This window comes from Spea bombifrons, chromosome 4 (assembly GCF_027358695.1).
Source record: "Spea bombifrons isolate aSpeBom1 chromosome 4, aSpeBom1.2.pri, whole genome shotgun sequence".
NCBI classification, from domain to species: Eukaryota; Metazoa; Chordata; class Amphibia; order Anura; family Pelobatidae; genus Spea; species Spea bombifrons.
In genome coordinates, this window is record NC_071090.1 from 74,103,738 (window position 1) to 74,130,683 (window position 26,946).

At 41.0% G+C, this 26,946-nt stretch overlaps 1 protein-coding gene across 2 annotated transcripts; it reads left to right on the plus strand.

Annotated features, from left to right (window-relative positions):
- Positions 1-633: 633 nt before the first annotated feature.
- Positions 634-26,946, plus strand: STRA6 (signaling receptor and transporter of retinol STRA6). 2 transcript variants are annotated; one of them, XM_053464311.1, is made up of 18 exons: positions 634-698; positions 9,964-10,088; positions 10,188-10,254; positions 11,352-11,437; positions 11,550-11,689; positions 12,084-12,250; positions 12,473-12,592; positions 18,549-18,613; positions 18,898-18,968; positions 19,170-19,231; positions 19,498-19,660; positions 20,036-20,111; positions 22,272-22,405; positions 23,586-23,703; positions 24,473-24,568; positions 25,561-25,724; positions 25,958-26,074; positions 26,647-26,946. In XM_053464311.1, the coding sequence occupies exons 2-18, from the start codon at positions 9,985-9,987 to the stop codon at positions 26,808-26,810; spliced, it is 1,914 nt and encodes a 637-aa protein (XP_053320286.1). In that variant the 5' UTR covers positions 634-698; positions 9,964-9,984; the 3' UTR covers positions 26,811-26,946. The 2 variants fall into 2 exon arrangements, with proteins under 2 accessions (XP_053320286.1, XP_053320285.1); XM_053464310.1 differs by lacking the exon at positions 634-698 and adding an exon at positions 8,098-8,208.

Sequence of the window (26,946 nt, forward strand, 5' to 3'; positions counted from 1 at the left end):
AACTCTTCTAAATCTCAATAGGTATTAGTATTCATTAATTTGAAATGCTGAGAGGTATGTCTCTAAAGTCCATTTCTTAACTCTACTTACCTCTAGCCCACATATATTTACCTCGCTCCCTAGAGCATCTCCAAACAAACTTTAGGACTTCATAAAATACATTTCAATTTAACTTTAGTAATGCCCCAGTCCCCTGCGAAGTTTAACACCGCTTGTTTTGCCGAAACAAAGGCATCAGTGAAGCATTCGCTGCTCAGTAGGCTAATGTATTTTTACATTCATAAACTCTGCTTACTGTTGCTTCACTTCTTTTCAGGACGGCAGAACCCCGATTTGTGGTGTATAAGCTGACATCTCGATCCGCTACATTTACTAATACTCAATTTACTACCTTTACTTATACAGCACTAGCATTAGTAAACTCCCATAATATTATACTAAGCCTACCGATGTGAAAGAGAAAAGTTGACAACATTTAAGACTATGCTTAAAGGAAATTGGATTCAAAGATTTTGCTTGTTGATAAGTTGCACTTAACGATTAATAAGAGACTTACTCATATGCCGTCTAAGGGCGGCCCTTTTATTTAACCTTTGGCACAAACACAGATAAACAAGCAAGTGTACTTAAGTGGCATGCTGTAGGAGCTAAACGGAACACTCTGCATTTGTTTGACTTAAGTTAAAGTGATCCCAAAGGTAGGAAGACAGCATTTTTCAAAATTTAAATTTGTTTTGATATATGGTTTTTAAAATATGTGCAACCTAACCCGATCTGCCCCTTTAATTCAGATTTCCCATATGTTTACATGGGGGTAGCCAATGGCCATATATTGACTTGACCTTTAAAAAATTCTATCACCTGTTGGGAATTACATCAAATACTGTAGACTTTATTTGCCACCGGTAATGAATGTATCGTGGTTTCTTTCCAGGTATCTCTATGTAAACGTATATCCAGTTTAAATAATCTAGAAAGCTGGCAAATGTTTCACTCTCTCCATGCTTTATATCATCTTTATTACATGTATTTGTATGAAATAAGCTACTGCTTGAGTCAATTCATGCTCTGGCTGATACCAATTTACCATATATTCATTATTATTATTAGTTAGCATTATGGTTATTTATTTATACGGCAGAGTCGTGTACTGTAGTTCTGTGTAGTGTGTAAACAAGACAAGTAGTACATCACTTTAAAATGTAGTCTTACATTGCACAAACTATGGACATTATTCTTTAAATCCTTAATTTAAAATAAAAGGTTTGATTGATTATTTTCTTAAGGGTCTTAAAATCCAATCTTCTCATCCAGCATGCAGAGAAAAATGTCTGATTTGTGATTTCTTTTTAAGCATCACACTCACATCACCCCCATCCAGAACAATGTGGGTAATGGGCAGGGACGCCCTGAAAAATCTTGGGCCCCTAAGCTCCTCCCATCCCCTGCCCCATGTCCATCCCATTGTTCCGCCCATTGCTCCACCCATCACTCTTCCTTAAGCACGCCTTATGAGAACAGAGGCAAGCTTCAGGTTAGTGTTCTCTGGGTGCAGTATTTCTTCAGGGCCCCCTTATAACTAACTTCAGTAGAGTAAAATGTTCTTCTATTACATTTATGCCTCTGATCCTCTAGATTTAGACATGACCTCTTGTCCTAATATTACAAGATATTTGCTGTATACTCCCCCCTGTACTTGTATACCTATATTTTGCTTCTTTAGGATAATTGTGGGATATAACTCCTTCTTATGTCTGTCTACCCACTGACATGTTTGTACCACATCTATGAACTAAGAAATTTTATTGTCACTTTCAGTATTTGGTTTGGTGTATATGGGAAAATAATGTAGGCTCATATGGGATAATTATAAAGATGATCTTATTATTACCATTATATTGTGATGGAATGCAAATCTAGCCCTAACTTATCGGTGAATAACCTACTAAAGAATTTAGGTTTTCCTAGGTAAAATTTAAGCTTTTTTTAATAGAATTGTCATTTGAAGGTAATTGTAACTTTTCTTACATAGATGTATACCCCAGACAGCCTCGGTTTACTATACCTGACAGCCAAACTAAAGAAGGATGCATATTAAAGTACTTTTTTGTAGAGTACTTTCATATGCATTCTTCCAAAAAAATTAAAAAGCACTCAACTGAGGTAGAAGCTGCAGCAAGACTGTGTGGTCTGAGGATTTTAGTCACCAATTGGCTGAAATAGATCCTCATCTGAAGTGTAAGCAAAACCTTAAGTTGGATCTGACTGGCAGTATAAGATGCAAGGAGATTTGTTTGGCCAAACACATCACATTATTATTATTTTTATATAGAGCCATTGTATCCCGTAGTGTTGTACAATGAGTAAACAGGACATAACAAGTATTATATAACATAACAATTTAAATTACAGAAAAAAGTGAGGAGGATCCGGCTTAAACGAGTTTATAAATGGGGGTGGACAAAGAGGCAAATGCATATAGGCAGGCCCGGACTGGGACAAAAAATAGGCCCGGGCATTTAAGCCTGAGCAGCCCATATTTATTTATTTATTTATTGTTAAAGCCCACCCTTCATGTACCATCTTTGCATTTAATCATTCACACAAATCATTAACACATTCATTAATGCAGTCTCACAAATCATTCAAGCAATTCATCCACACATGAATTAATTAATTGTCATACGCATTCACACAATTCATCCACACATTTATTCATTCATTCTCATACGCATTCACACTACCCCCTCTCATCATCTTATCTGCCCCTTCTCACTATGTTCCCCCTTTTCACTATGTAACCCCCTTCCCCACTTATCAATATGTACCGCCTCTATCTATCCCCTCTCCCCCTTTCTCACTACCTAACCCCCCTCTGCCCCTTCTCACTGCAGCCCCCTCCCTCACCCTACTTACCTTGTTGCCAGAGCAAGCAGCAACTGCGACCGCGCCTGTGGCAGGGCAGGATTGACTTAGGGGCTGATGGAGCTGCAGCTCCAGGCTAGTACCTTAAAATATGGCCGCATTAAGGCAGAGCCCCTTAAGCCCGCCGCAACTGCAACCGGGTCCGCCACTCTAAGGCAGAGCCGGCCTTAGGTGTTCTGGCGCCCTGTGCGGACTACTCCTCTGGTGCCCCCCCATCCCAAAAAAAGAAAGGAATAAAAACTTGTAACAAAACTCCCCTTTCTCACTATCTATCCCCCTGTATCACTATCTACCACCTCTGCCTCTTCTCACTGTTATCATTATATACTGAGGCAGACATTGACGGTGGTACAGCATAATACTTATCACTATATACTGAGGCTGAAATTGACGGTGGTACAGCATAACACCTACCACTATATACTGAGGCAGACAATGACGGTGGTACAGCATAACACCTATCACTATATACTGAGGCACACATTGACAGTGGTACAGTGTAATCCCTATCACTATACATTGAGCCAGACATTGACAATAGTGCAGCATAACACCAATCACTATATACTACGCCAAACATTGATGTGGTGTAGGCCTACCACTTCATTGTCTGGCTTAGTTGTAGGGATGCACCGAAACGAATTCTGGACTGAAACCGAAAATGCAGCATTTACCTGTCCGAAACCGAATATGACCTCCCCACATCATAAAAAACACTTTTATTTAAAGTAAGTAACACACCAAAATAGGACAAAACAATTAAAAAACAATATTATATGTATATATATATGATTGTTAACAGCAATCACATTCCTATCATGCCCAGGCATACCCAGATTCCAGGATGTACTCGCAGACTTGGCATGATAGGAGTATGATTGCCCTATCTACCCCTTCTCACTCCCTTCTGCCCCATCTACCCCTTCTCACTCCCTTCTCCCCTATCTACCCCTTCTCACTCCCTTCTCCCTATCTACCCTCTTTCCCCCGTCTCACGCCCTTTTCCCTATCTACCCCCTCCTAACTATCTACCCTCTCCCTCTTTGAAGTTCACTTACCTTTCAGGAGTCCTGCGGTGGGGATGCAAGGCCTCTGCCTCCCAGCTCTGCCACTGTATGGAACAGTATAGAGTGATGGGAGTTATGATGTACTTTTAGAGCATAATTAGATCATGAAAAAGACATTGGAAATGGTACAGCATAACACCCATCACTCTCACACACTTACCAATCCGCACATATATACCAATCCACACATATATACCAATCCACACATATATACCAATCCACACATATATACCAATCCACACGTATACCAATCCACACGTATACCAATCCACACCTATACCAGTCCACACATATATACCAATCCACACGTATACCAATCCACACGTATACCAATCCACACACATACCAATCCACACGTATACCAATCCACACGTATACCAATCCACACGTATGCCAATCCACACGTATGCCAATCCACACGTATGCCAATCCACACGTATGCCAATCCCCACATATATACCAATCCCCACATATATACCAATCCACACATATATACCAATCCACACATATATACCAATCCACACATACACCAATCCACACATATATACCAATCCACACATATATACTAATCCACTCTCACTGAATATTTTCCTACCTTTCCTCTTTTCTCCTTACAGCTCCTTTTCCTCCTCTTCCCTCCTCTTCTTCAGTTCTTCTGTCTTCTCTGTCTTCTTCCGGTTCAGAGGGCAACAGCTGCTGTACGCCGGGGTTTGTTGTCAGATCCCGGCGCACAGCAGCTGTTGCCGTGCAGATCACAAGGGAGCCGTATCGGAGGTCTTTAACAGACCTCCGGCTCCCTTGAGTGATTTTAAGCCGGGTTGAACCCGGCTTAAAATCACTCAAGGGAACCGGAGGTCTGTTAAAGACCTCCGATACCGCTCCCTTGCGAACCTGCTCCTCCAGCGGCGGACATTACTGTCCGTCTCTGGAGGGGTGCCGGGTGCCGCAAGTTGGCACCCCCTGATGAGCGGCACCCGGTGCGGACCGCCCCCCGCCCCCTAGAGTGTGACGCCCCCTAGAGTGTGACGCCCTGTGCGGTCGCACACCACAAAGGCCGGTCCTGCTCTAAGGGGCCGGGAAGCCCCCACCAGGGCCGGCCTTAGAGGTCTGCGGCCGCACAGGGTTTAAATTAAAACATCGGGGTTTTTTTCCAACTTTATTTAACATCCTCCATGTTAAATAAAGTTAAAAAAAACTTTATTTAACATGGAGGATGTTAAATAAAGTAAAAAAAAACCCGATGTTTTAATTTATACCCTGTGCGGCCGCAGACCCGTAAGGCCGGCCTTGGTGGGGACTTCCCGGCCCCTTAGAGTGGCGGACCCGGTAGGTAGGGTAGGGGCCTGGAGCTGCAGCTCCATCAGCCCCTAAGTCAATGCGGCCCTGCCGTGGCCCGGCCCACCGGGCAAATGCCCGGTGCGCCCGATGGCCAGTCCGGGCCTGCATATAGGTGTTAATGTGGAGTTTATGCAAGGGGACTCCGCATAAAGTTAAAGGGATCTCTCAGCTACAGTATCACACATATTAAAGTGTATACGATTTCTGGAGTGTCCCTTTAAGCTCTCCTAAAGAAGGCGCCATCGGTTTACTGTGGGGTATTCGGGGACTTGACAGTACCTTGGGGTTTACTGATTGAAGGGAGAGTTTGGCAGGTCTCTACAGCAGGAAAATGTGAGCTCTCTTGAGTTGGCCCTTCATATTGTATAGATATGCATAAAGCTATCCTGAATGTAGGACAAGACTGAGGACTGATTAAGATTCAAGTCACTCCAACAGGAAAATGGGCCCAATGCAATGGCCGAATGGTTCTTATCCGCTGTGGAATTCTGTGTGAAGACTAAATTCTTTAGTGAATAGACCCATTAGTGTTGTTATTATTAATATGTTTGTTCATAAGTGGTTATGAGAAGCCTCTGATACTTTATGGAGACCGACATCACAGAAGTGGTGGTACCTATTGGAAGGTGACCTGGTTTCTTGCGTAGCTTGGCAAGTATTGAATGAATACATGTAGTGCAGGGCTGCTTTAAAACAATTGGTACTCAAATCAATGTCTTTTTAAACTTTTGTTCTTTTAAAGGGGAAACATTGTGACTTTAACAGTCAGATCTCTTGGCATCAACCAAAGCAGAGCACAAAACAGGTGAAATTATTTAACAATTAATTGTAAACCTTTTTGCACGAAAGAAGAAACATAAAATTAAGCATTTTCATTTTTTTTTTTTTTTTAAAAAGAACCCCCAGTGCCTACTTAACGATGATAACATTTTTCCAACTCGTACCAAATCAGGTTTGTGTCCGATAGAATATTGTGGTTCTGGGCAGACTAGGATAATTACATGCACTTTGATTGTACAATCATAGATCCATATTTTCCTTTGTCAAATAATCTGTGCAGATTAACCCCCAACAACCTCCACCCACTAGAGATGGATTGAGAGACCTATTAGAGATATATCTGGAATGAGCCCTCCCTGCATACCTGGATTTTGTTTTCCAGTTTTGTTTTTTGTCACACAGTCTTCAGGTAATTCTTTTTTTATCTGATATAGGAGCTTCTCCCAATAGGTCCATTTCTCACTAGTATGTCCTAGTTGAAAAAGAACCCTGCTTGAACACAGGTGTCTCAATTAAGCATGCATTTTAATTATGGCTTTAGTTAGGGTGTGTTGGTGCTGGTGAAGGATTAATGATTTCTCCATGTGAAGGATGGGATTTGTAAGCCTCAGAATAGGATGTGGATGTCCATTCCGGAGTTCATACTTGTAATAAGGAAAGCAGGGAGTGTGGAAATATTAGTAAATGTAACTGGTATAAGTTAAAGGGGACGTTAGCAATGCCTGTGTTTGGAGCAGGAGAACAGTATGCTAGTACTTTAATATAAGGGCAAATTTGAATTGCAGTCTAATTTATACAATAAGAGTAAAATTGTTTCATACGCTGGGCAAGCTGGAAGTGTAGCAACAGGTGTGCACTGTGTGTGTGTTCATATGCACATACTGTAGTAAACTGTAGAAAACATGGCTCCCCTTTTCTGTTTCCATTTGTCACGGCCTTTAAATGAGACGCATTTCAATTTTTCATGGATTTAAATGCTCCGGCTCCCCATTGTCCAGAGCACATATTGGAGCTGTATAATTGTAGCCGTCTAGATGCAGTGGGCTGTGTTTGTCAATCTGGTCTGCGATGGCAGGGGCAAGAACATGGCTATTTTTTGTAGAAGGTTACGGTGTTGGTGCAGTTGGTGTGTTTGTGTCTAGTACAGAAACACTGTCCATGGTAAAAGACCAGGGACAGGTTGATGGATGCTTGGAATTCTATTAAGTAAGTTAAGACAAGTGTATATTATTCAATAGCATAGCTAGAAAAATCTGTACACTGTTTACAAACAGGATCCTTGTTTACAAATACCTATATACTTGAATACTTCTTTATCATGCCCTGACTCTCTGCTGGGCCCTTTTTGCTCCTGTCCTTCTTACATGCCCCTAGTTGCTCCTTTTACGCTGGTTTTTGCTCACGTGTGTAAGTGAGCAGCAGTGGCACATAACATTTAAGTATTTAGGAGATGTTCGCTAGGTACTCTTGTACAAGACTCGATACAAGAATAGGAGCAGGTCAAATTTGTGAAGATGGTGTGGTAGGTCCAAGGGAGACTGACTTGGACTGATAACCTAAGGCAAGAGAGGTTGGCACAAAAATGACATGGTTAGAGACCAAATAGCTTATAATACTGTCCCGTAACAGAGATGAGGTGTAGATGTCAGGGCTGTAATTCACTCATCAGCTAAAAAGTTAGTTTAACATGACAATGATATGGTGTGAATAGTGTGGCTCAGTGGAGTGGTAAGAGTTACATGTGGAATAAGCACATTAGCAGAAGAGACTCTAGGTATGTTGCGACGCTGGTAATGCTGTAGATCTAATGTTATTAGCTCCCTTTCTTGGCCAAAATCCACTACCTTCTAGCTGTGCCGGGTGTAAAGTTCTCCCCCCCTCCAGCTGAACTTTGCCTGATCTGTCTGGGAGCTCCCCCCCCCCAACCTCCTCATCACAGATAAATCAGACTACCCCCCCTTCACACACCCAGACTAGAGGAGTGAGTGGAGCCTGCACATATTTCCTTCTCCGTCTGCGGGCTACAGGTAGTTTCACTGTTTGGCTGCTTCACTGCTACACCTGCAGCATACGGGGAATCGCAGCCACTGGACACCAGGTTTGTCATCACTTGATGGAGAAGGAACAGGCAGGGAAGGATGAAGTTGGCCAGGTTCTTAGTTGATGTGTGAAGTTGACATGAAGTTACTTAGGTATACTACTAGGTGTGTGCAGGTAGTTTTATTTTGTCGGTGTAGAGTGAAATAAGGCAGAATGGGTGTATTAGCAAATATATCATGTATATATATATAAGGCTAAGGAGGTAAAAAAAAATGTGAGCTTAGGCTTTAAAGCAGTTGGGACCTGATAGTTAAAACCTGGCCGCATGCACAATGTAATTACATATAAGGGATCTCAGATCATTGGTTTACATTTTATTTTGTATCCGTTAAAAGAAATAGCTTTGTGAGATGCACAATATCACCTGTCTCGTTTGCTTTTGGATAGATTCCTAAGCTTGGCACTGCCATGATGTAGCATGAGACCATGTGTATTTATATACACACACACTTGATACGAGAGTGTGTAGAATTAATTTGGGGTAGGATGATGCTTTTTTGCTCCTTAGAGTATGACTTTGGTGACTTCTGAACACAATGGGGATAATGTCTTCCGACAGTGATTGGGTGATATGTTTAGGAGCTGTGAGATTCAGAACTCTGTTTCTTCAATACCTCCAAGATCCTCAACTGCTTTAGTTTCTCTCACCCCCTCTGTACTTTTGTTGACCCCGATCTCACTATTCTCTTGTTCCCATTACTCTGTTTTCTCATTCTGCTCCCCCACCTTTTTTCCTACTTTTCCCCTCCTGTTTTTTTGTGTTAACCACCCCTTTCTTTTTTGGCCTCTCACCCCAACATTCAGTTTCTGAAAGAATTATTACCTTGCTTATTAAAGCCTTTGCATTATAATCATCCCAGGAGGAGAGTGGAGTGAAAGGTTGGTACCCTTCAGTGTGACAAATGTGAGGGTAATAAAAAGAAAAAAAAAGTATCAAATGAATTCTACCCTATTCTGTTATGATCACAGAACAGAGTATGTAAAACATAAATGACTGGTTAGCTAAAATATATACTGCAACGCAGGAACCTTAGTGTAAGACTCAGAAGCTCAAGAAAATGTAGCCCATAAGAACTTTCAGCCCAATGCAATAAATCCTATTAGATCAGCAAAATTAAACACCCAGGAACAGATATATCCCTATAAGTTTTGAGCTCTGGCTAACTCCATGCCGAAAAAGCTCACAGGGAGACTTCTTCCCCCGGGCCACTGAAGCCTCAATGGATTGGCTTGTCCAATGGAGGGTTGTATTTCTTAAATATATATATTCTTCCAAATTGGAAACAATTTGTGAGTTACATCAGAGTTCCAGAATTCTTGGACTGTTACTCACATGACATGGATGGTCATATTAATTAGTAATCTCCTATTACTAATGAGGGGGATTCCAGATTTTTTTCTTTGTGGGCATTCATTGTCAAATGGGATTAGATCCCTCTAAGAGAGATCAGCACTGTTGTAATTTAACGTGAGGAGTCAGAATGTCTGACAGCAAGAACAAAGTTTGTATCGTCAGGTGTTGTTTTAGACACTCCTTATGCTCTTCTGCTCATCTCCTGTACCCCATTCCACCTTGTATAATGTTTTTCTACTTTCCTTGATAGCATCTGCAGCTTTTACTACTTCTTTCTGCCGGTATTCCATTCCCTGGTACCTGCTGGCCCCAAGGGAATGTTTATAATCCCCTAAACAAAGGATGCTGTGCATAAGGGTCAGATGATCTTGGATATATAAGGCGTTCTGTTGATTACAGGAGCAATAAGGGGGTAACACTATGTCAGTCCAACTTCTCCAAGGAAGCCCTGAACCTCCACAGGAAGAGGAATATGATGACTGGTACATTGATGAACCCCAAGAACCAGAAATACCACCACATGAGTAAGTGAAATCTTGTATATATGTATCCCTGTATAACAGCCAACTGTGTAAAAGATAACTGTGTATTTGTGACCCCTTATGTTATTGCCTTCCCTGTAGAATTATCCCGGAATGTGACCTGACGTTGCCAGATGGACTATATCATCTCGTCCTGGCACCTGTGTCTGTGAGTCCATGCTATTTAAATCTATATATTGTTCCCTATCACTTGTCAACCCACATTACCTCTGCTTATAACTCCCCTCTATATAAATCTCTAGTCTTTTCATATGAATTCTCTCATTTATATTGCTTCAATAACGACACTGCCTTTCCCATACCTCTTTTAACACCTTTATGAAAGGAAGATACACCTACAAACAAAAATGCTTACTATGCAAAATTGTATCAATGCTTTGTCTATTGTGTTAATCAACCGTTTTCGCTTCTATAAGCTGCATGTACCCAAACCCCTCCGTCCAAGTATTTTCTTGTTGCAGTCACTGAAGAGTGTCTTGTAGGTATGTTTTGGGAAAAAATTAAAGGCCAACCCTGGCAAGATTCTCTTCTAAGGGAAACCAAGTTGGCATTCATAATGAATTGAATGTTGTGTATTTTTGCTTCTTATCCACAACTCAGTCCATTGTTCTTAGAAGGTAGCTTTTTCCACAGTTCTAGGGATCTGGTGACAGTTGTGTACAGTTGTATGTGTTAAGTTAGCAGTGTAAGAAGACTGGTAGACCCTAGAAAAATGTTTGTGCCATAAATGTCTGCTAATGTAGAGTTAACTTTTATAGTCCTAGGGTTTGGATGAGTATAATTATGTGGTGCATCTGGTATTTCACTACCACCATGTAAAATTTTGTTACATGACTCCAATAAAGTTTCTCCCAAAGCTTGATGCGTTTCCTTTTTATAAACAGCCTTTACGTATTAATTCTTCATATGAAACCGCAATCATTTTATTGCTTCATCTAATCTTTCCCTCTAATTCCTGTTACCCATCCTTGTAATCCCTCTCTACTTCTCTACATACCTTTTCATTACATGACCATGACTAAAACAGTCTTCCTCATATAACTATGGACTATTCTAGCCCTGATTTCAAGCTGCTTCCTCTTATGGTCTCCATAACTCTCATATTGAATACAATAAAGAGCAACTTAAAACTCCATACGTTGCTGCAGAGAAATCAAGGTTACATACTAATTTAAAGACTAGTGCTGGATATTTTTGTATTGATGTTCTATACCGTCCATTGCTCTTTCTCTCATTATTTTATAGCTCTGTGCTCTCCTCCTTCTTTCCTTCCTGGTTCGTCGCAAAAAGCTCTGCAGATCCTGTTGCTGGGGGGTCCCGGGTGTTCTCAGGTACATTTGGCCATCTATTTTATAATTTCTCTTTTCTGCGTGTGTCTTCTCCTAAGTATAGCATACATAATTTTGTTGCTCAGTCTAACATCTCAATGTACCCATTCTATAGTCCCCTGAACCTTCTGGATGATTCTGGAAACAGGTGGATTCCATGTGCAGTGTTTGGTCTACTCTTTTCTTCTCTCTGCCGCCTGCTGTTGGACCCCACATTCCTCAACTTCTTTCCAGAAATTTATGGCGCACACCAAGGTAGATTTTCTCTAGAACAGTAGCTAATAGCCCATATAGAGCCTGGTCCTACATTGCATTACATTAAATTAACTACATGACCCTTTGTGATCAAGAGTATACGATACTGTGTCTCATATAGTACCTAGAGATAATGAGAAATAGGCTTTCTGGAATATCCAATATGCTAGTTAGTTCTCCTGAACAGGAAGTTCTAGATAGTTCTAGATTTCTATATCTGCATTGTTTCTTCTCAGTAATTTGGTCCTTCCGTGTCTTTAATGCTGGGTCCAGGGTACTCTACAAGCCTTCATCATATGTGAACTCTAGTACAGGAGAATTTAATTTAGATTTTGGTGCCTCTTTAACCAGCTCTGTTTTAGTGTTTGTGTTCTTTCCTTTCTCCCTGTTACAGCACTGTGGAAAATTGTAGCCCTTTTCTATTATCCTGCTCTATATTACCCGCTGCTGGCATGCCAAAACGTACAAGGGGCAGTTGGGTGTTTAGTGGGGACGATCCTATCCTGGCTTCACTGTGCAGCACTGATCTGGCAGAAAGTAGAATGTCCACAAACTCCACAGGTAAGTATGGGGAGAAGGTAGGGGTATATGTGGAAACAATAAACAAGAACAAAACATAAGGTAAATGGCCAAAGAAAATGCAAAATCAGAGAGTAACTGAGAGAAACCTCATGGTTTAGAGATAAATAATAATCCTAAAAGGACAAAACATTTTATACAACTAATAGAGTCCTAGTGTGTTAAAAAATTATATAATAAAATGTTGACTCTCTGTTTCCACAGTTTTACAGATACTATTCCCTGCTCTCCACTGTGCCCCAGATCTGCTGTCTGATTGTGCTAAGTGTTGGGTACCCTGCTTTGCTGCTGAATAACCTGCGCAAGCCCTTCCATTCTCAACAGGTACTGTACTCCGCTCTGGCCATGGGCTCTGTGGGGCTGTCAGCCATGAAATAGACTTGTTATTCTGCTGGGATATCGGGAACGTCTGCCCTGCTCAGCATACTTTTCACAAGCCTCAGAGACTGGCACTGGCCGGGCTCTACCCAGCTCTCCGTATTAATGGCAGAAAAGGGGATTAGTTATGCATGTTAGGGAGGCTTATATCCACATTCTAACCAGTTATTTTAACTATTTATGTGTTATGAAGGCACTGTCCTTGTCGCATATTTACATAGTATTATTAATACCAAATGTGCTCAGTTTTGTGAATAAATCATCAATAGAAGTATTACTGAATCACACAGCGTGTATACCAAATACCGTATCTGTACAGTGTGTCCAGCTTGTCGTTAAACGCTGTGTCTGTGTGTGTCGGGAATACTGATATCGTTTATTGTGTGTCCGAAGCATTTTATAATAAGTATAGCAGTGGATCCATTTGGACAGCACTGCAGCATATGGATCAGATTGATAATAGTGTGCCTTGCTTTGTGATGAAGGCTTTATTATTGCTATATCACAGATGAATGTCTAGTTTGTGAATAGCTTAAACTTAAGTCCTGCGTGTGTTACCGGATGTGCATGGGATCCTTGTCCAGCCTATGGTGTGGCCAGTTCTGTGTATTAAGGGAATGTTGGTCCCACCTTTTGGTAAGCAAGCTGTCCCAAAGTCTTAATTTACAGAAAAGAAATGTTCTGCATGTAGCATTTTCTACAGTGCTTCCAGCTCTGCATGTAACCTGTAGAATCATACACGTGTGTATTAGCCATGTAAATATGTGCTTCCCACTGTGTGCCAGCTCGAGTGTACAAACTGTGCACTTGCCCTGTTAATATCAGGTGAACAAAATGTCCATTGTGTGTGTTTTTGTGTGAGGTTGCGTGCATGCTGGCAGCGGGCTGTCCACTTCAGATGTTACCTAAGTCCTGTCCATATAGGAGGGGGTTTCCATGGAAGGTGGGTGACCCAGTGAATAGGTTCATTGTCCAAAAAAATCTTTTCCATGTGACTAATCAGCCTGGTTTCCTCGGCAACGTGCGGTTATCCAACAAGGAGTTTATCTGATTAATTAGCAGGTGATGGGAATATTTTGTAAGTGTGTATTTACACGTAACTGTGTATGCTTGTTTATGTAAATACCACATGTTTATTTGTGAACAGACTTGAATAATAGCAGCTGAGTTTACCTGACTTTGGCTAAAGAATCTAATTCACCTTTTGGTAATAATTGATTACTACGCAGTACTTTTTAAGGCATTTTCTGGGTTATTAGGATGTCTTCTAGACTGCTGGAAATTCCTATCGCGGTGTGAATGGGGAATCATATAGTAGACAAATGACTTATCTGGACCCAGTCCAAGATAGATTGCGTAAGCGGAGCTCATCTCATCATTGAATGATTTGATGCTGTGCAGATCCCACGTTTATGTTAGTAATGGATGAGAAGTTTATTTTAAAGGCGCTTTGAGCTTTTGTTCATAATGATGAGGTCATCAAAAGAAAGTGGATTTCTGTTGTGATTCTTAGCAAATTTGTAGGTTATACACTATATTATTTTATTGAATTTAGGGCAGGGTTAAGATTGTCTTGGAACAGAAGGGTTGTAGATGCAAAGGTAACCAGCAGAACGGTTACTGAAATGCAAATTTCCTGATGCTTGGCCTGAGTGGTCACAAGCAGCCGAGGGTCATGGGAGTTGTAATTCAATAAAGAAAGGTGAGATAACCTGTTGGCTACACATGTACCACAGAATGCAATGTATACAATGGTTGTACTGTATATAAAAAAAAAACCCAATGAAAATAGTTGTATTGTGCTAGTCTTGTATATTAGTAAGTAACACAGTCTTTAGGTTGCTTGGTATATTTGCTGTTTTTGTTCACGCGTTGGACATACTCCACATACGTTATTATATGGTGGGTTAAGCAGAGTAAAGCGTAGGCAATATTGGGCCAGCCACTATACTTTTGTCGTCTGTAACACCAAAATACTTTGTTTTGGACAAGAATTTCTTGACATCAAATAATATATTTGAATACTTATGAAAACCCAAACCAAAACCATACAAAATGTTATTTGAATTGGGTATTTTTAAACACAATTAAAATTGCCATTTCTGCATGAAATATTTTAATATAAATGCTTTATTACATTTTTCATTTTTATTTCCACTTGATAAAATTGTCACCCGAGGCATGCATACCAGATTTGCAAGAAACTTGCTTAGAAATCTTCTGTCAGATGCAGTAGAGTGGTAATGTCTTTATTCTGTGTAACAAAATGTATTTGTTTTTTGCATATTAAATCTTCTAGTAATTGTTTAAATATAGACACAGAGGCTGGTCATCCTAAAAATGAATGAATAAATACATTTAAAAAATGGTACTAAAGTTAAATATTGTCATATACAGAAGCTCATAGCATAACTTGCTGGCTTTATAGTTGAAGGTTTCTGTAGCATAGTAACAGCTATTTTTTATAACCATTTTTCAACTTGCTGAGAGATGCAATAATCTTGCTCTTGAGAAGACACAACTGGGTAAATCATGGTCCAGGGGATCTATACATGCAGCCGCAAAGGCATCGAGAGTGGTTGCAATAAATTTTCATAGGACGGGACCTCCAAGGTCCTGAAACGTCGCATCAGTTCAATATGATATATCGTATGAGTCTGTAGGACAACCATCCTGTTGTAGAAGCAGCAGGGCCAGGCTGGGAATAAATATGAACTCTTGGCCACCTTGATTTCATCTTCACCTGGTTCTTTTAATGCAATACTCCTAGAATTTGGCATCCTGCACCACCAATCGTACAATTCAGCCTCTCTCTCCCTCTGAAACCAAGCTCTTCCTCACATGTCCCTACTTAGATTTTGTCAATCTTTAAATTAGCCCTTGCTACTTCAGTTAAGCCCTCGACACTCCTGCCTATTGACCTGACCAAAAGGCATTCTCACTGAGAGTTTTAAGTACTGCTTTATGAACAGTGTTGGACAGTTTGATACGTCACTTAATCTTAGTCTTTAAACTATGAGTTTTGGTCATATGATGACCTCAAAGGGCTCATATAATGCAACACAATCTCACATGCTTTACTAAGTTTTCTTTCTATGGAAGGGCTTAAAGTACTTTAGTCTTTGAATAGCGATACAAAATATACCTGTTCATGTATAAAAATAAAAAAAACATGCTCCATTTAATTACAACAAGCCTTCAGGCATTTTACTAAATCTTTAGGAGATAAAAGTATACTATAATCTGTCAACAGAATGTGTAGCCCTCAATCATCTCTCCGTTATAGAAGAAACTGTAATGCAACACCCTTTGAACTGAAGTAAGGTATGTTTGCGTGACTTCCCCAGCTTAAATGTATGAAAGGGTGCTGGTAGGAAAGTGAACTTGTCCTTGCGTGGGGGGCTATTTGTTGAATGGCTGGCCTTGTGAGTAGCATGAACATTATCTGGGGGGGGGGAATCGGATACCACTACTGTGCTGGACCTGTGTCAACCTGTTCCTGCACATGCGTATGTGCCACTGCCCCCATGCACAGCCTAAACAGGGTATTTCATATAACAATGATTTTGCTTTTTTGATTGTGTGCCTATTATATCAAACTGGGGTGGGGGTACCACAATACCAATTATAAGACAGAAGCCATTGGTAGTTGTTGTAATGCATTTGCTATTTGTAAACATATAGAAACGATGGAGCATTTCAAGAACAGGGTTCTAAAACACTGACTCGATGAACCATCTGAATCATAGTCACCGTTAGACGGCTCTATATCATGGGCTTTTGTACAATGGTCGCTGATTCAGATGTGATTGCGTGTGTTTTTGATTGGCGGAGTAGAATGATTGCTGTAATGAGAAAGTCTAAACACTAAATTGGTTTGCAACGTGTCTTAATCACTGTGTGCATACAATTGATTTCACCCCTTAATCATTTTCTAGACAGAATGCGTTGCAGCATTTGTGAGGGCAGATGGTGGTTTTTTGTGGAATTCTCTTTTTAAGGGAATATTAGTAATGGTATGCTGCCCCTATTACATTAACATACCAGGTATGTTGTTCACAAGAGTCGGCATAGCGTTGTGCATCCTTCCCTTTGATGGATTCTGAGCTCTGACATTGTGTAAAATTGACTCGTTTAGCAGTCCCATATATTCCAGCCAGTGAATCCTTAAAATAGCATAATATGCATTAGCTATAAGCTTCTGACATCCAATTTCTATAGGGAATGCTTTGGTCTTTAAGGGTGAGAGATCGCATGTTTCATATTTGTTTGCTTGCCATAATCATGCATGGAAGATTTGAGCAGGGCCCTCCTTACCTCTTGTTTCTGTAAATTGAATTATGTTCTTTACTATGTGGTTTGTCATGTTTACCCATTGTACTGCGCTACGCAAGATGATGACGCTATTTACAATAATAAATACTAAAAGCCACAGTCTTAACTGAAAACAAATCCCATAGAGCAGTTGAACCCCATAATTCCATGTCGTAGGTTAATCATAAATATTTTTCCGTAACTCAGTCTATTGAATATTTTATATATGTCATAATTGAAAAGCCCTTTTTTTGATAGTTTTCATCTTAGAAGATTATGCATTAGATCTTGTAAAATTAATTGCACCCTTTGATACATGATTTTTATATGATTTTTCTGCAGTTGTCCTTTTAGCTGCCATGCTTTCATATTCTATTTCCAATGTGTACTCTTATAATCATAAGATCTGCGTTTCCATGTCATATGATCTCCAGTTAATTTAACTTTCTGTGGCTTAAAATCAACAACCTTGAATTTATTTACGATCCACTGCTTTTGCACTTCCATTACCAGCCAGCAGATGGCACTCCAAATTCCTTTGTATGGGCTTGCTGTCCAGAGCTTCTCATGCAGTAATAGGGGTTAAATAACTTGCCCTCCGGTTATTCTGTGCCATTAAGAGGCTGCCTGGATATGTTTGTGGTCTTTTGGTGTATAAAAGCTTTGTCACGGTCTGGCAGACTTCAAAGCGCTTTGAGGTTATGGTCCAAGATCTAAAGCCAGATAATTTTAAGAAATAAATGTCAATAGTCAATGTCCACACTCAATGTACCGGTAAACCATAACCAAAGGCTGCACAAAACACTTGTACTCGGATATCCATAGGTTCTGGGACTGGGATCTAGCTGTGTATCCTACAGAGAATACCACAAAAGAATATCTATTACCACAAAGGATCATTCTATGCTTACACATTACATAGTGCTAATTTGCTTCGTAAATTCTATACGAATATATGTCTACACCAAAGACCAGAAGTAGTGTCTAACGATACCGTAATATAATACATGCTTTGTATTATCTGCTGTGAAAATGGTTGGTGGATACATATATGACCCTATCTGCCATTTCTTGCCTTGAAATCCTCTTATATCTGCAGAGAAGTAGCTTAGGTTTTGAAGAATGTGGGTTTTTTTTTTAACCGGACCCCAGCTTTCACAGTTCACATTATACATTGGGAGGGGGAGTTCTGCAGACTGGGTTACAACAATAGGCATGGTGGCCCTCGTTCATTAAATTATTCAGGAAATATTGACTGCGCTAAAAAGGTCAATACCCTGATTATCACGGACACAAAGTGAGGCGAAATGAGGCGTATTGAAAAGAGGTATATGAGTCACCGAACTTGCGTCTGGTCATGTACAGTGACTATAGTCTCTGATCAAGGTATGATCTCCAATGTAGGGTTACAGTCATTAAGTATCTCAGTAGTTGAATGTTCCTTAGATTCTTGCTTTGAATATTCATCATAACAGTGGAAATGGTAGAATTGGACGTCTTCAATCAGTAACCATTTCCACCATCCGTATAATGACATTGTACTGAATATTCTGATACGTTATGATTTTTTTTTGTTTTTGTTTTTTAGAAAACACGCAGAAATTATTACTTGAAATATCTTAGCAGCCTTTTGAGACGGAAACCTAACAGCAGGTTTGAGAAGAACAATCCTAAAATAAATCTTCAAAGCTTTACCCCATTATTTCGGGTTCTATAGTTCTGCATCGCATGGCTTTATTAACTTTTCCTGGCCTACAGAATATTGTATCATTACCACAAAACATGAACATCATCGCTGTATTAACTATAACTTTACCAGATCCCTGCATCTCAGCTTTGCATTCTCCTCTCTTTATGAACTCTTAGCAGGCTGTGTGATATTCAGTACTAATTGGGCCACTAGTGTCACTCTAATTCTTTGTCTTTCTTCTTCACAGTAAGAACTTTGTCACCAGTGGTTCCCAAGTGTCACACACACTCTTCTCCTATCTATATCCTCCAAACACAGGTATAATGCTGCATGTCACCAGAAAGGATATGGGGGTACAGAATAGTAGCCCGACAGAAGTTTGCCATGTCTTGTACATCATAAAGTTACATTAACCTGTTCCTTCACTGGCTGCCAAAATGGACAGAGAAAAGAATGCATTTTTTGTCATGTCATTACAGCTCTCCCTGCACTTTCTTATTGTGCCTTTTCTCTCTACAGATTTCCACTTATCGTTACCTTCTGTCCTTGCCATAACTGTGTCTGTATTTTCTGCATATCAGGTAATCATCTGGAAGAATGCTTGGGCCGTTGCATTATAACAAAATTGGAATTGTGAGATCGGGGCTAAAGAGTAATTAATAAAATATAGAATAAAAAAAAGAGCAAAAATACAAAGATAATTGGAGCTTGAATGGGCTCAGAATCAATACCTAGAAAGATTAGATGTGCATGGCAAGGTTATGTTTAAAGCGGAAAAATACATACTGGCCTATAAATCCAGAAGATGAAGACATCTGGTTAACCACCGATCTTATCTCTTCTGTAGGTGGCTCTCCTACTGTTGGTTATTTTTCTCCCCACTGTGCAGAAGATCCGCGGAGCTATTAATGCAGAATTTATCCTCATGCTGGCTGGCTTTGGTTTGACAGTGGATGATGACAAATCTAGAGCCGTGGAATACATTGTGTATTATATCTGGGTAGTGGAAGGTGAGGAGACTTAGGAGAAAATAGACCTATGCCCCGGGCACCTAACCTTAAAGGAACACACCAGGCATCGTATTCACATCAGTACATATAATAGCTGAATGTCACCTTTAAATCAGTGGGTTTTTTATGTTTATGTAATTTCTTTTTTTCATGCAAGAAACAAATGCATATTAATGTGCTTACAAAGTACTCTAATATGTATTCTTCTTGGTGGGACTGTATGGGGCATTACTTTAAAACTTGACTCTGATCAATTTGCATGGGCTGACAAAGGCCATTTAATCTTGGCTATGGTCTGTACCCTGGGCACAATTTTTGATTTCTTGATAGGGATGGATGTAGAGACCGCCATTAATATATTCTTCTCTTCCACAGTGTGTTATATTGCTGCCCTGGTTCTGTCGTGTGTTATGACAATCGTCATGCTGCTGAGGTCACTGGTCAAGCACAGGTATGCAAGACTGCATGTTCAGTATGCTGTTGTAATACTAACCCTATAATACTTGGTGCCTGTTTGGAGGAAACCCATTTAGTTTTCTTTTGCACATTGAATGTAGAAGCATGTATGGCCTAGTTAGTTTGTTTGTTTCTTGAGAGTTTTATAACTAAATGTAAATTTGATAACTTAAAACTGCGTCTTGGCTTAGTTACGCTTTAGAGGTTGCCAGTCTGGTGAGGTCTTCAGTAAAAACTGAGTTTACCCTTCATAATGCATTTTTAAATCACTGGGATTTCTTGACTACTAGCTCAGTAAGTATGTATTATGCCGTGTTAAGTCACTCAGTCATAATGTTTGCAATTATCTGCCAACTCCTGGTATAGTAAACATACCACATAGGGCAGAAAAATATGTTTATGAATTAATATATGGGGGGATGGGTGACAGTAACATCTGAATAGCTAAATAGACATTCTTTGGTTATTAAGGGCTATACCGTATTTGCTCGATTATAAGACGACCCTGATTATAAGACGACCCCCCAAAATCTGAATATTAACTTAGGAAAAAAAGAAAAAGCCTGAATATAAGACGACCCCAAAGGAAAAAAGTTTTACCAGTAAATGTTAATTCATGTAAACTATTTTTTTTTAATAAAAGCTATGATTGAGAAAAATATTTTTTTTGTTTTTATTTCCTTGTATTTTCCAACCTGCCCCCCAGTTACGCACATCTGCCCCCAGGCTTGCCACACCAATATGGCACTGTGGCCCATGATATGCCTTTTAACCCTCTATATGCCACTGTGCCCCATGGTATGCCTTTTGAGCCCCTATGTGCCACTCTGCCTCCAGAGATGCCTTATACCCCTATATCCCATTCTGGCATTTAAGGCGTTAAAATGCATATTATGGGGCAGAGTGGCATATAGGGAGGTATAAGGCATTCCAGGAGGCAGAGTGGCATTAAGGGAGTTAAAAGGCATTGTATAGAGCACTCTGCCTCCAGAAATGCCTTATACCCCTATATGCCACTCTGGCATTTAGGGGGTTAAAAGGCATATTATGGGGCAGAGTGGCATATAAGGAGGTATAAGGCATTTCAGGAGGCAGAGTGCTCTATTAAATGCCCCCTTAACGCCACTCCAGAAATGCCCTATGCCCCCATTTAACACACACACACACACACACCCTATACCCCCATTTAACTAACACACACACACACTCTCTCTCCCCCCTCTCTCACCCCCTTCCCCCTCTCTCCCCTCTCAGCCCTCTCTTACCGGTGCTTCCAGCCGGGGCAGTGGGTTGACGTCGCCTTCTGCTGCAGCCGGAAGGAGGTGTGGCTAGCAGCGGGGGTTTGTATGCGTCCGTCGCGTATGCTTTCCCCGGCTGTCAGAGATCAGAGTTCCCCGCACCGGTGCAGGGAACTCTGATCTCTGACAATCGGGGAAAGTCTACCCGACGGATGCAGACAACCCCCGCTGCTAGCCACACCTCCTTCCGGCTGCAGCGGACGTTGTGTACGCGGATTGCGTAGACGTCAACCCGCTGCCCCGGCAACACAGCAGGAAGCACCGGTAAGTGTGTGTATGATGGGGGGGGTGAGACAGGAGGATCCAGGTCCCCTGCAGCGGTGCGGGGGATCTGGATCTTAGTCTCCTAATCAGACCTCTATTTGAGGTCTGATTAGAAGACGACCCCGATTAGAAGACGAGGGGTATTTTTCAGAGCATTTGCTCTGAAAAAAACCTCGTCTTATAATCGAGCAAATACGGTAATACCCCTTAAGCCCAACGTTGCCATTTCTTTTTTTCTTTTTTTTGTAAGTGTTGGTAAAGGGTTAGGAGGACATACAGTATTTTAGGGCAGAGCTGATTTCATCTGTAGGATTATTTTTTTTAGGTAAACTTTTATTTTTTCTAATTTTTCCCCCCATTTACAATTTTTACTTTGTACCAAGTGATTATCTGTGTATATAAGGTTTCTAAAAAAAAAAAAAAAAAAAAAAAGAACTTTTAAAAAAGCCCCATTTGTCCAGGAAAAAAATATATGCTTGAAAAAAAAATACTCCATTACTTCCTTACCAAACCAAAATGTATGAGTTTTACCCTAACTGTTTATTTTCCCAAGAAAGTAACCCTGAAACCCCCTCTTGTATTTTCTTCCTCAGATGGGCCATGCAGTCTCTGTGCACTGGTCAGTCTTCCTTGGTTTTCCTGCAATCTCGCTCTCTCAGCCCTACGTCATGGATACTTTCCAGCTGGATGAGTCACATCAGCTACCAGGCCGCGTTCACGTGTTTAGGTGGGTTTTTACTAAAAATGGAAATGTGTAGCGGTTTCTGTTTTATGTCCAGTGGTGTATACTAAGACATAACTCTTCTGTGGTTAAACGCTACGGAGTCTGTTGGCGCATTATAAATAAAGTATAATAATAATAATAATCCTGCCCTGTATATGGAAGCATGCACTTAGCTCTGTCCTTGTATACTGCATGGCAAGATAACTGTGCTGGGTACTTTGTATATTTTTTTATATACCGTATTGGCTCGGATATAGGCCGCCCCCGTATATAGGCCGCACCCTAAAAGTTTGGTGCTTTTTTAAAGAAAAAGTTTTTTTTCTTTAAAAAAGCACCAAAAAAAACATGATGCCACTCTGTCCCCCCCCCGAGATATGCTGCCACTCTCCTCCCTCCCCGAGATATGCTGCCGCTGTCCTCCCTCCCCGCGATACGCTGCCGCTGTCCTCCCTCCCCGAGATACGCTGCCGCTGTCCTCCCTCCCCGCGATACGCTTCCGCTGTCCTCCCTCCCCGCGATACGCTGCCGCTGTCCTCCCTCCCCGCGATACGCTGCCGCTGTCCTCCCTCCCCGCGATACGCTGCCGATGTCCTCCCTCCCCGCGATACGCTGCCGCTGTCCTCCCTCCCCGTGATACGCTGCCGCTGTCCTCCCTCCCCGCGATACGCTGCCGCTGTCCTCCTCTGCCCCCCCCTCCTCGACTTACCGGAGCAGACTCCCGGGTGTCTTGCGGGGCCGGCGAGGGACATCTACGCAATACGCGTATGCAACTTCCGGTACCGGTACCGGAAGTTGCATGCGCGTATTGCGTAGATGTCTCCCGCCGGCCCCGCAAGACACCCGGGAGTCTGCTCCGGTAAGTCGGGGGTGGGCAGAGGTAAAACGCTTAGATAACCTCCCGTGCCGGCACCCCCCCCCGTGGGAAGTGCTGGCAGGGGAGGCTGTCTGAGCGTATCGGGGAGAAGGATGCAGGTCCCCTGCACCGCTGCGGGGGATCTGTATCTTAACCCCGCTGCCTGCATGTCCCGGGCGTCGGGCGCTAGACCCCGAATATAGGCCGCACCCCCACTTTAAAAACTTTAAGTGGGGGAAAAAAGTGCGGCCTATATTCGAGCCAATACGGTATATATAACATATAGCTGTGTGTTGGCTGATAACTCAAAATGGTTTCTTGTTCCCATAGGTCTCATCCTCCAACATGCACTGCTGTTCCTTGTTCACCTGTATGTTACATTTTTAATAATTATCCCAATTGTTTATGGAAAGTTCCAGATTACCCTTCACATCCTGGAAAATACATGGTGAGTTTTCATTCACACGTAACTTGTATCGATATTAATCAGAAATACTGGATTTAGCCTTCCTAACATTAGGACCACCACAGTTCTAAATTTGTGAAGGAGTTCTAAAAGCTTTTAATGTGTTTATTTTTATGTCTTATGAAGCCTGTTGCTCTTAGTAATTCGTAAGCCACAACATGGATTAATTTACATATATTTGGAATTCTTGACAAAGGACATAATTAATGTTTGTTTGTTTTTTTAAATTGGTGGCTCTTTTCCAACACGTTTAGTTAACTTGATAGTAAGCTTACAACAATATTTTGTGAGAAGACCCCCTTCTCACAATATTTGTGAGAAGGACAGTGTTTTCCCATCCAAGTCCTCATTCTATGAACCGTCTGTTTTATGAATATTGATTTTGGAGCAGAATAGGGTAACTACTAATCCCTATCCTGTAGGTGGGTCTTGAGGACTGGGTTGGGAACCACTAGATAATCAAATGTTCCTGCTTGGAGAGGTACATAACGGGTAGTGACTTAATTCCATCTGCAGGTAGGGAAATTCTGTAGAGCATTGTACTTGTCTCAAGATTGTAAGCTTGCGAGCAGGGCTCTCTCCACCTAATGTATCGGTTTGTATTAGTCTCTCAATTCTCGTCTTGTCATACTCCTTGAATATATGTATTGTATTAAGCACTGCGTAAATTGTTGGCGCTATGTAAATAAAAGATGATAATAATAGTATATAATATAAGCAATCACTGCTTTTTTTATTCTGTCTTCCATAGGCCATTCTGGCTCCTTCTCTTCCTGGTGACAGTCATGCAGTACCTCTTCTCGCGGTTCCTGTTCCTAAGAGGACAGCCAGCTCAGATCCATAACAGGCATGTAAATATATATACGTAGCTCATTCATTAGCATAATATTAATGAAATAGCAATCCACTTTCCTGTTCTGTATTGCCACATGTGGAATACAAACGTGCATGTTTTTAATAGCCATCTGCCTACAGTAGTTATATAATTTTAACTGTGGGGCTATCAAGATTTTCCCAACAAGCATTAATAAAACATCTGTTTCCTATTAAATGCCATTGACATTGTAAGTGGTATACAGTGCATGTGCCCACAAGGTGGGAAATATGTTTTGGATCATATGTTTTAATGGGCCCCAAGGCAAGGGGTGTGCTTTGTGTTGTTTGAAAGTAACCAAAGGACACCTGTGAGTGGCTGACTTTTGGCAAAGGGCAAAAAAGAGTAGAATTTAGTATTTTCACAACTAACCTGTTTGGTGGTTTAACCCTCAAAAAATGAAAGGCGGCTTAAAACAGATGAGTTATTTGTTCTCATCTGCTTCTGCTGTCCCTTTTAATATGGAAATGTCAAGTTCCAAGCTAGCACCCAGGACACCTTCCGTATGTTGTTGCAACATGGTTCACACGGAACCATACCTGAGTATACAAGCAAATGTGTATTTTCTGGTAATGGGTAAAGAGTTGGGTATCCATATTCAAGTAGAGGTGCACAATACTAATGTTTAGGTATAAGCAGAAGATACATTCGTATGTATGTCATGTATTGATATTTATACCTATAGCGTGTGTGTGTGTGTGTGCGCACTAAAGAATAACTAGATGCACAAATGGACATGATTCGATCAATATGTAGATTGAACCACGTAGCAAATGACCTTTGAAATATTCAACATATAGATCGAGTGTGGCATGTGTTGCCTGATGACCACTTTGCTTGAATCCATTTCCCTAACACCACTCCTAATCTGAATTATAAACAAATATAATTATATGACATGCTACATTTATGCACAAACATGCCTGCCCTGATCTGTTTTTTCTTCAATTTCTTGTTGGACCCAGGAGATGCCTCTTCCTGCTCACTTACCTCCTGCTCTTAGTGAATTTCCTTCGGGGGGGTCTGGTATCACTTGCCCGCCTTGTGGTCTCCATCGTCTTTAATGTGATCCACTTCTGCCGGTTAGACCTGAGTCTGCTGCAGCACAGTGTGCAGAGCTGGGACCCAGGTATGTGTGAAGCATTGATCCTTTAACACATTTGCTGCCAATGACGTTCACTTTAAAATTGTGATTTACAATGGATTTAATGAATACTAAAACAGAAATTTGAATTCTATTACTATTTTATTCTTTCATGTTGTATTTTACATGATGAATATTATATATTATACAGTATGTGCACATATACATGCATATGTTTATGTATGTCAATTCTCTTTCCATTTGATGTCCACTTACAGGTTACAGAAATTATTGCAATTTTTTGTTGCTGGAGGTTAGTGAATGCCATCCTTTGGTCCAAGCCTTCTGTCTACTACTCAAACCCCAGAAAGGGAAACAGCCTGACCTCGAGGAGGGTAAGACACCAGAATATGTGTTTAGGCATCGTGCATGGAACAAAGTGGCATGACGGCAGTAGTAGAAACAATACAAACTTTTTTCATGACATTGCCCCCAACAAACACTGTTGTTAGCGTTGTGTAACCATGTATTGTAAAGCTGATGAACCACTAGAAACCTCTAGACCTATTTTACATAAGGCTTCAAAACTGATTTATTTTTTCCCATTGCACTAATGATCTGTGGTTAACCTCTGTCAGATCAGAGAGATCAGCTGCAAAAGGGTTCATTTGCACAATATGTGGCTGATTTCCCTGGAGAATCCCTGTCCCATCAAAATACAGTGGTTTTATTTTAAAGATTGTTTAAGGTGCAGAGCAAAATATGTTTAACATTTAGTAGGCAAATTGAAATCTTTTAGTTTCTGATTACATGCACTATTCCATACAATCCCTTTCTTGTTCCAGATACCAGTGCATTATTTCAGTACCTTTGTCATTCCTCTCTGCTACCTGCTTTTCCTATATTCTTCTGTAGTTTCCCTGCATCAAAGATTACTAATCTGGCCATTCTTTTTTATCGTTCCCAGGAATCCACTTAATGCCCTCAGATGGTCGATATCAAAAGGGTGGACGCTCTCAACTTGCCAGAGCGCGCTGGAGTCTGGCTTACACCCTTATCAACAACCCTTCCCTCCTATCACAAAGAGTATCCACCTGCAGCAATGGAGCCACCTTTCTGCGACCGACGTAGCATTCATACACCTTACAATGATGATAGTCTACCTCCTCCCTTTTGCATACACCTGCATTGGCAGGAAGGGGTGCCGTGGGAGCTAGCTGATACCTTTATTTTTTATAGCTTAGTAAAGTATATTTCTCCAAGAATA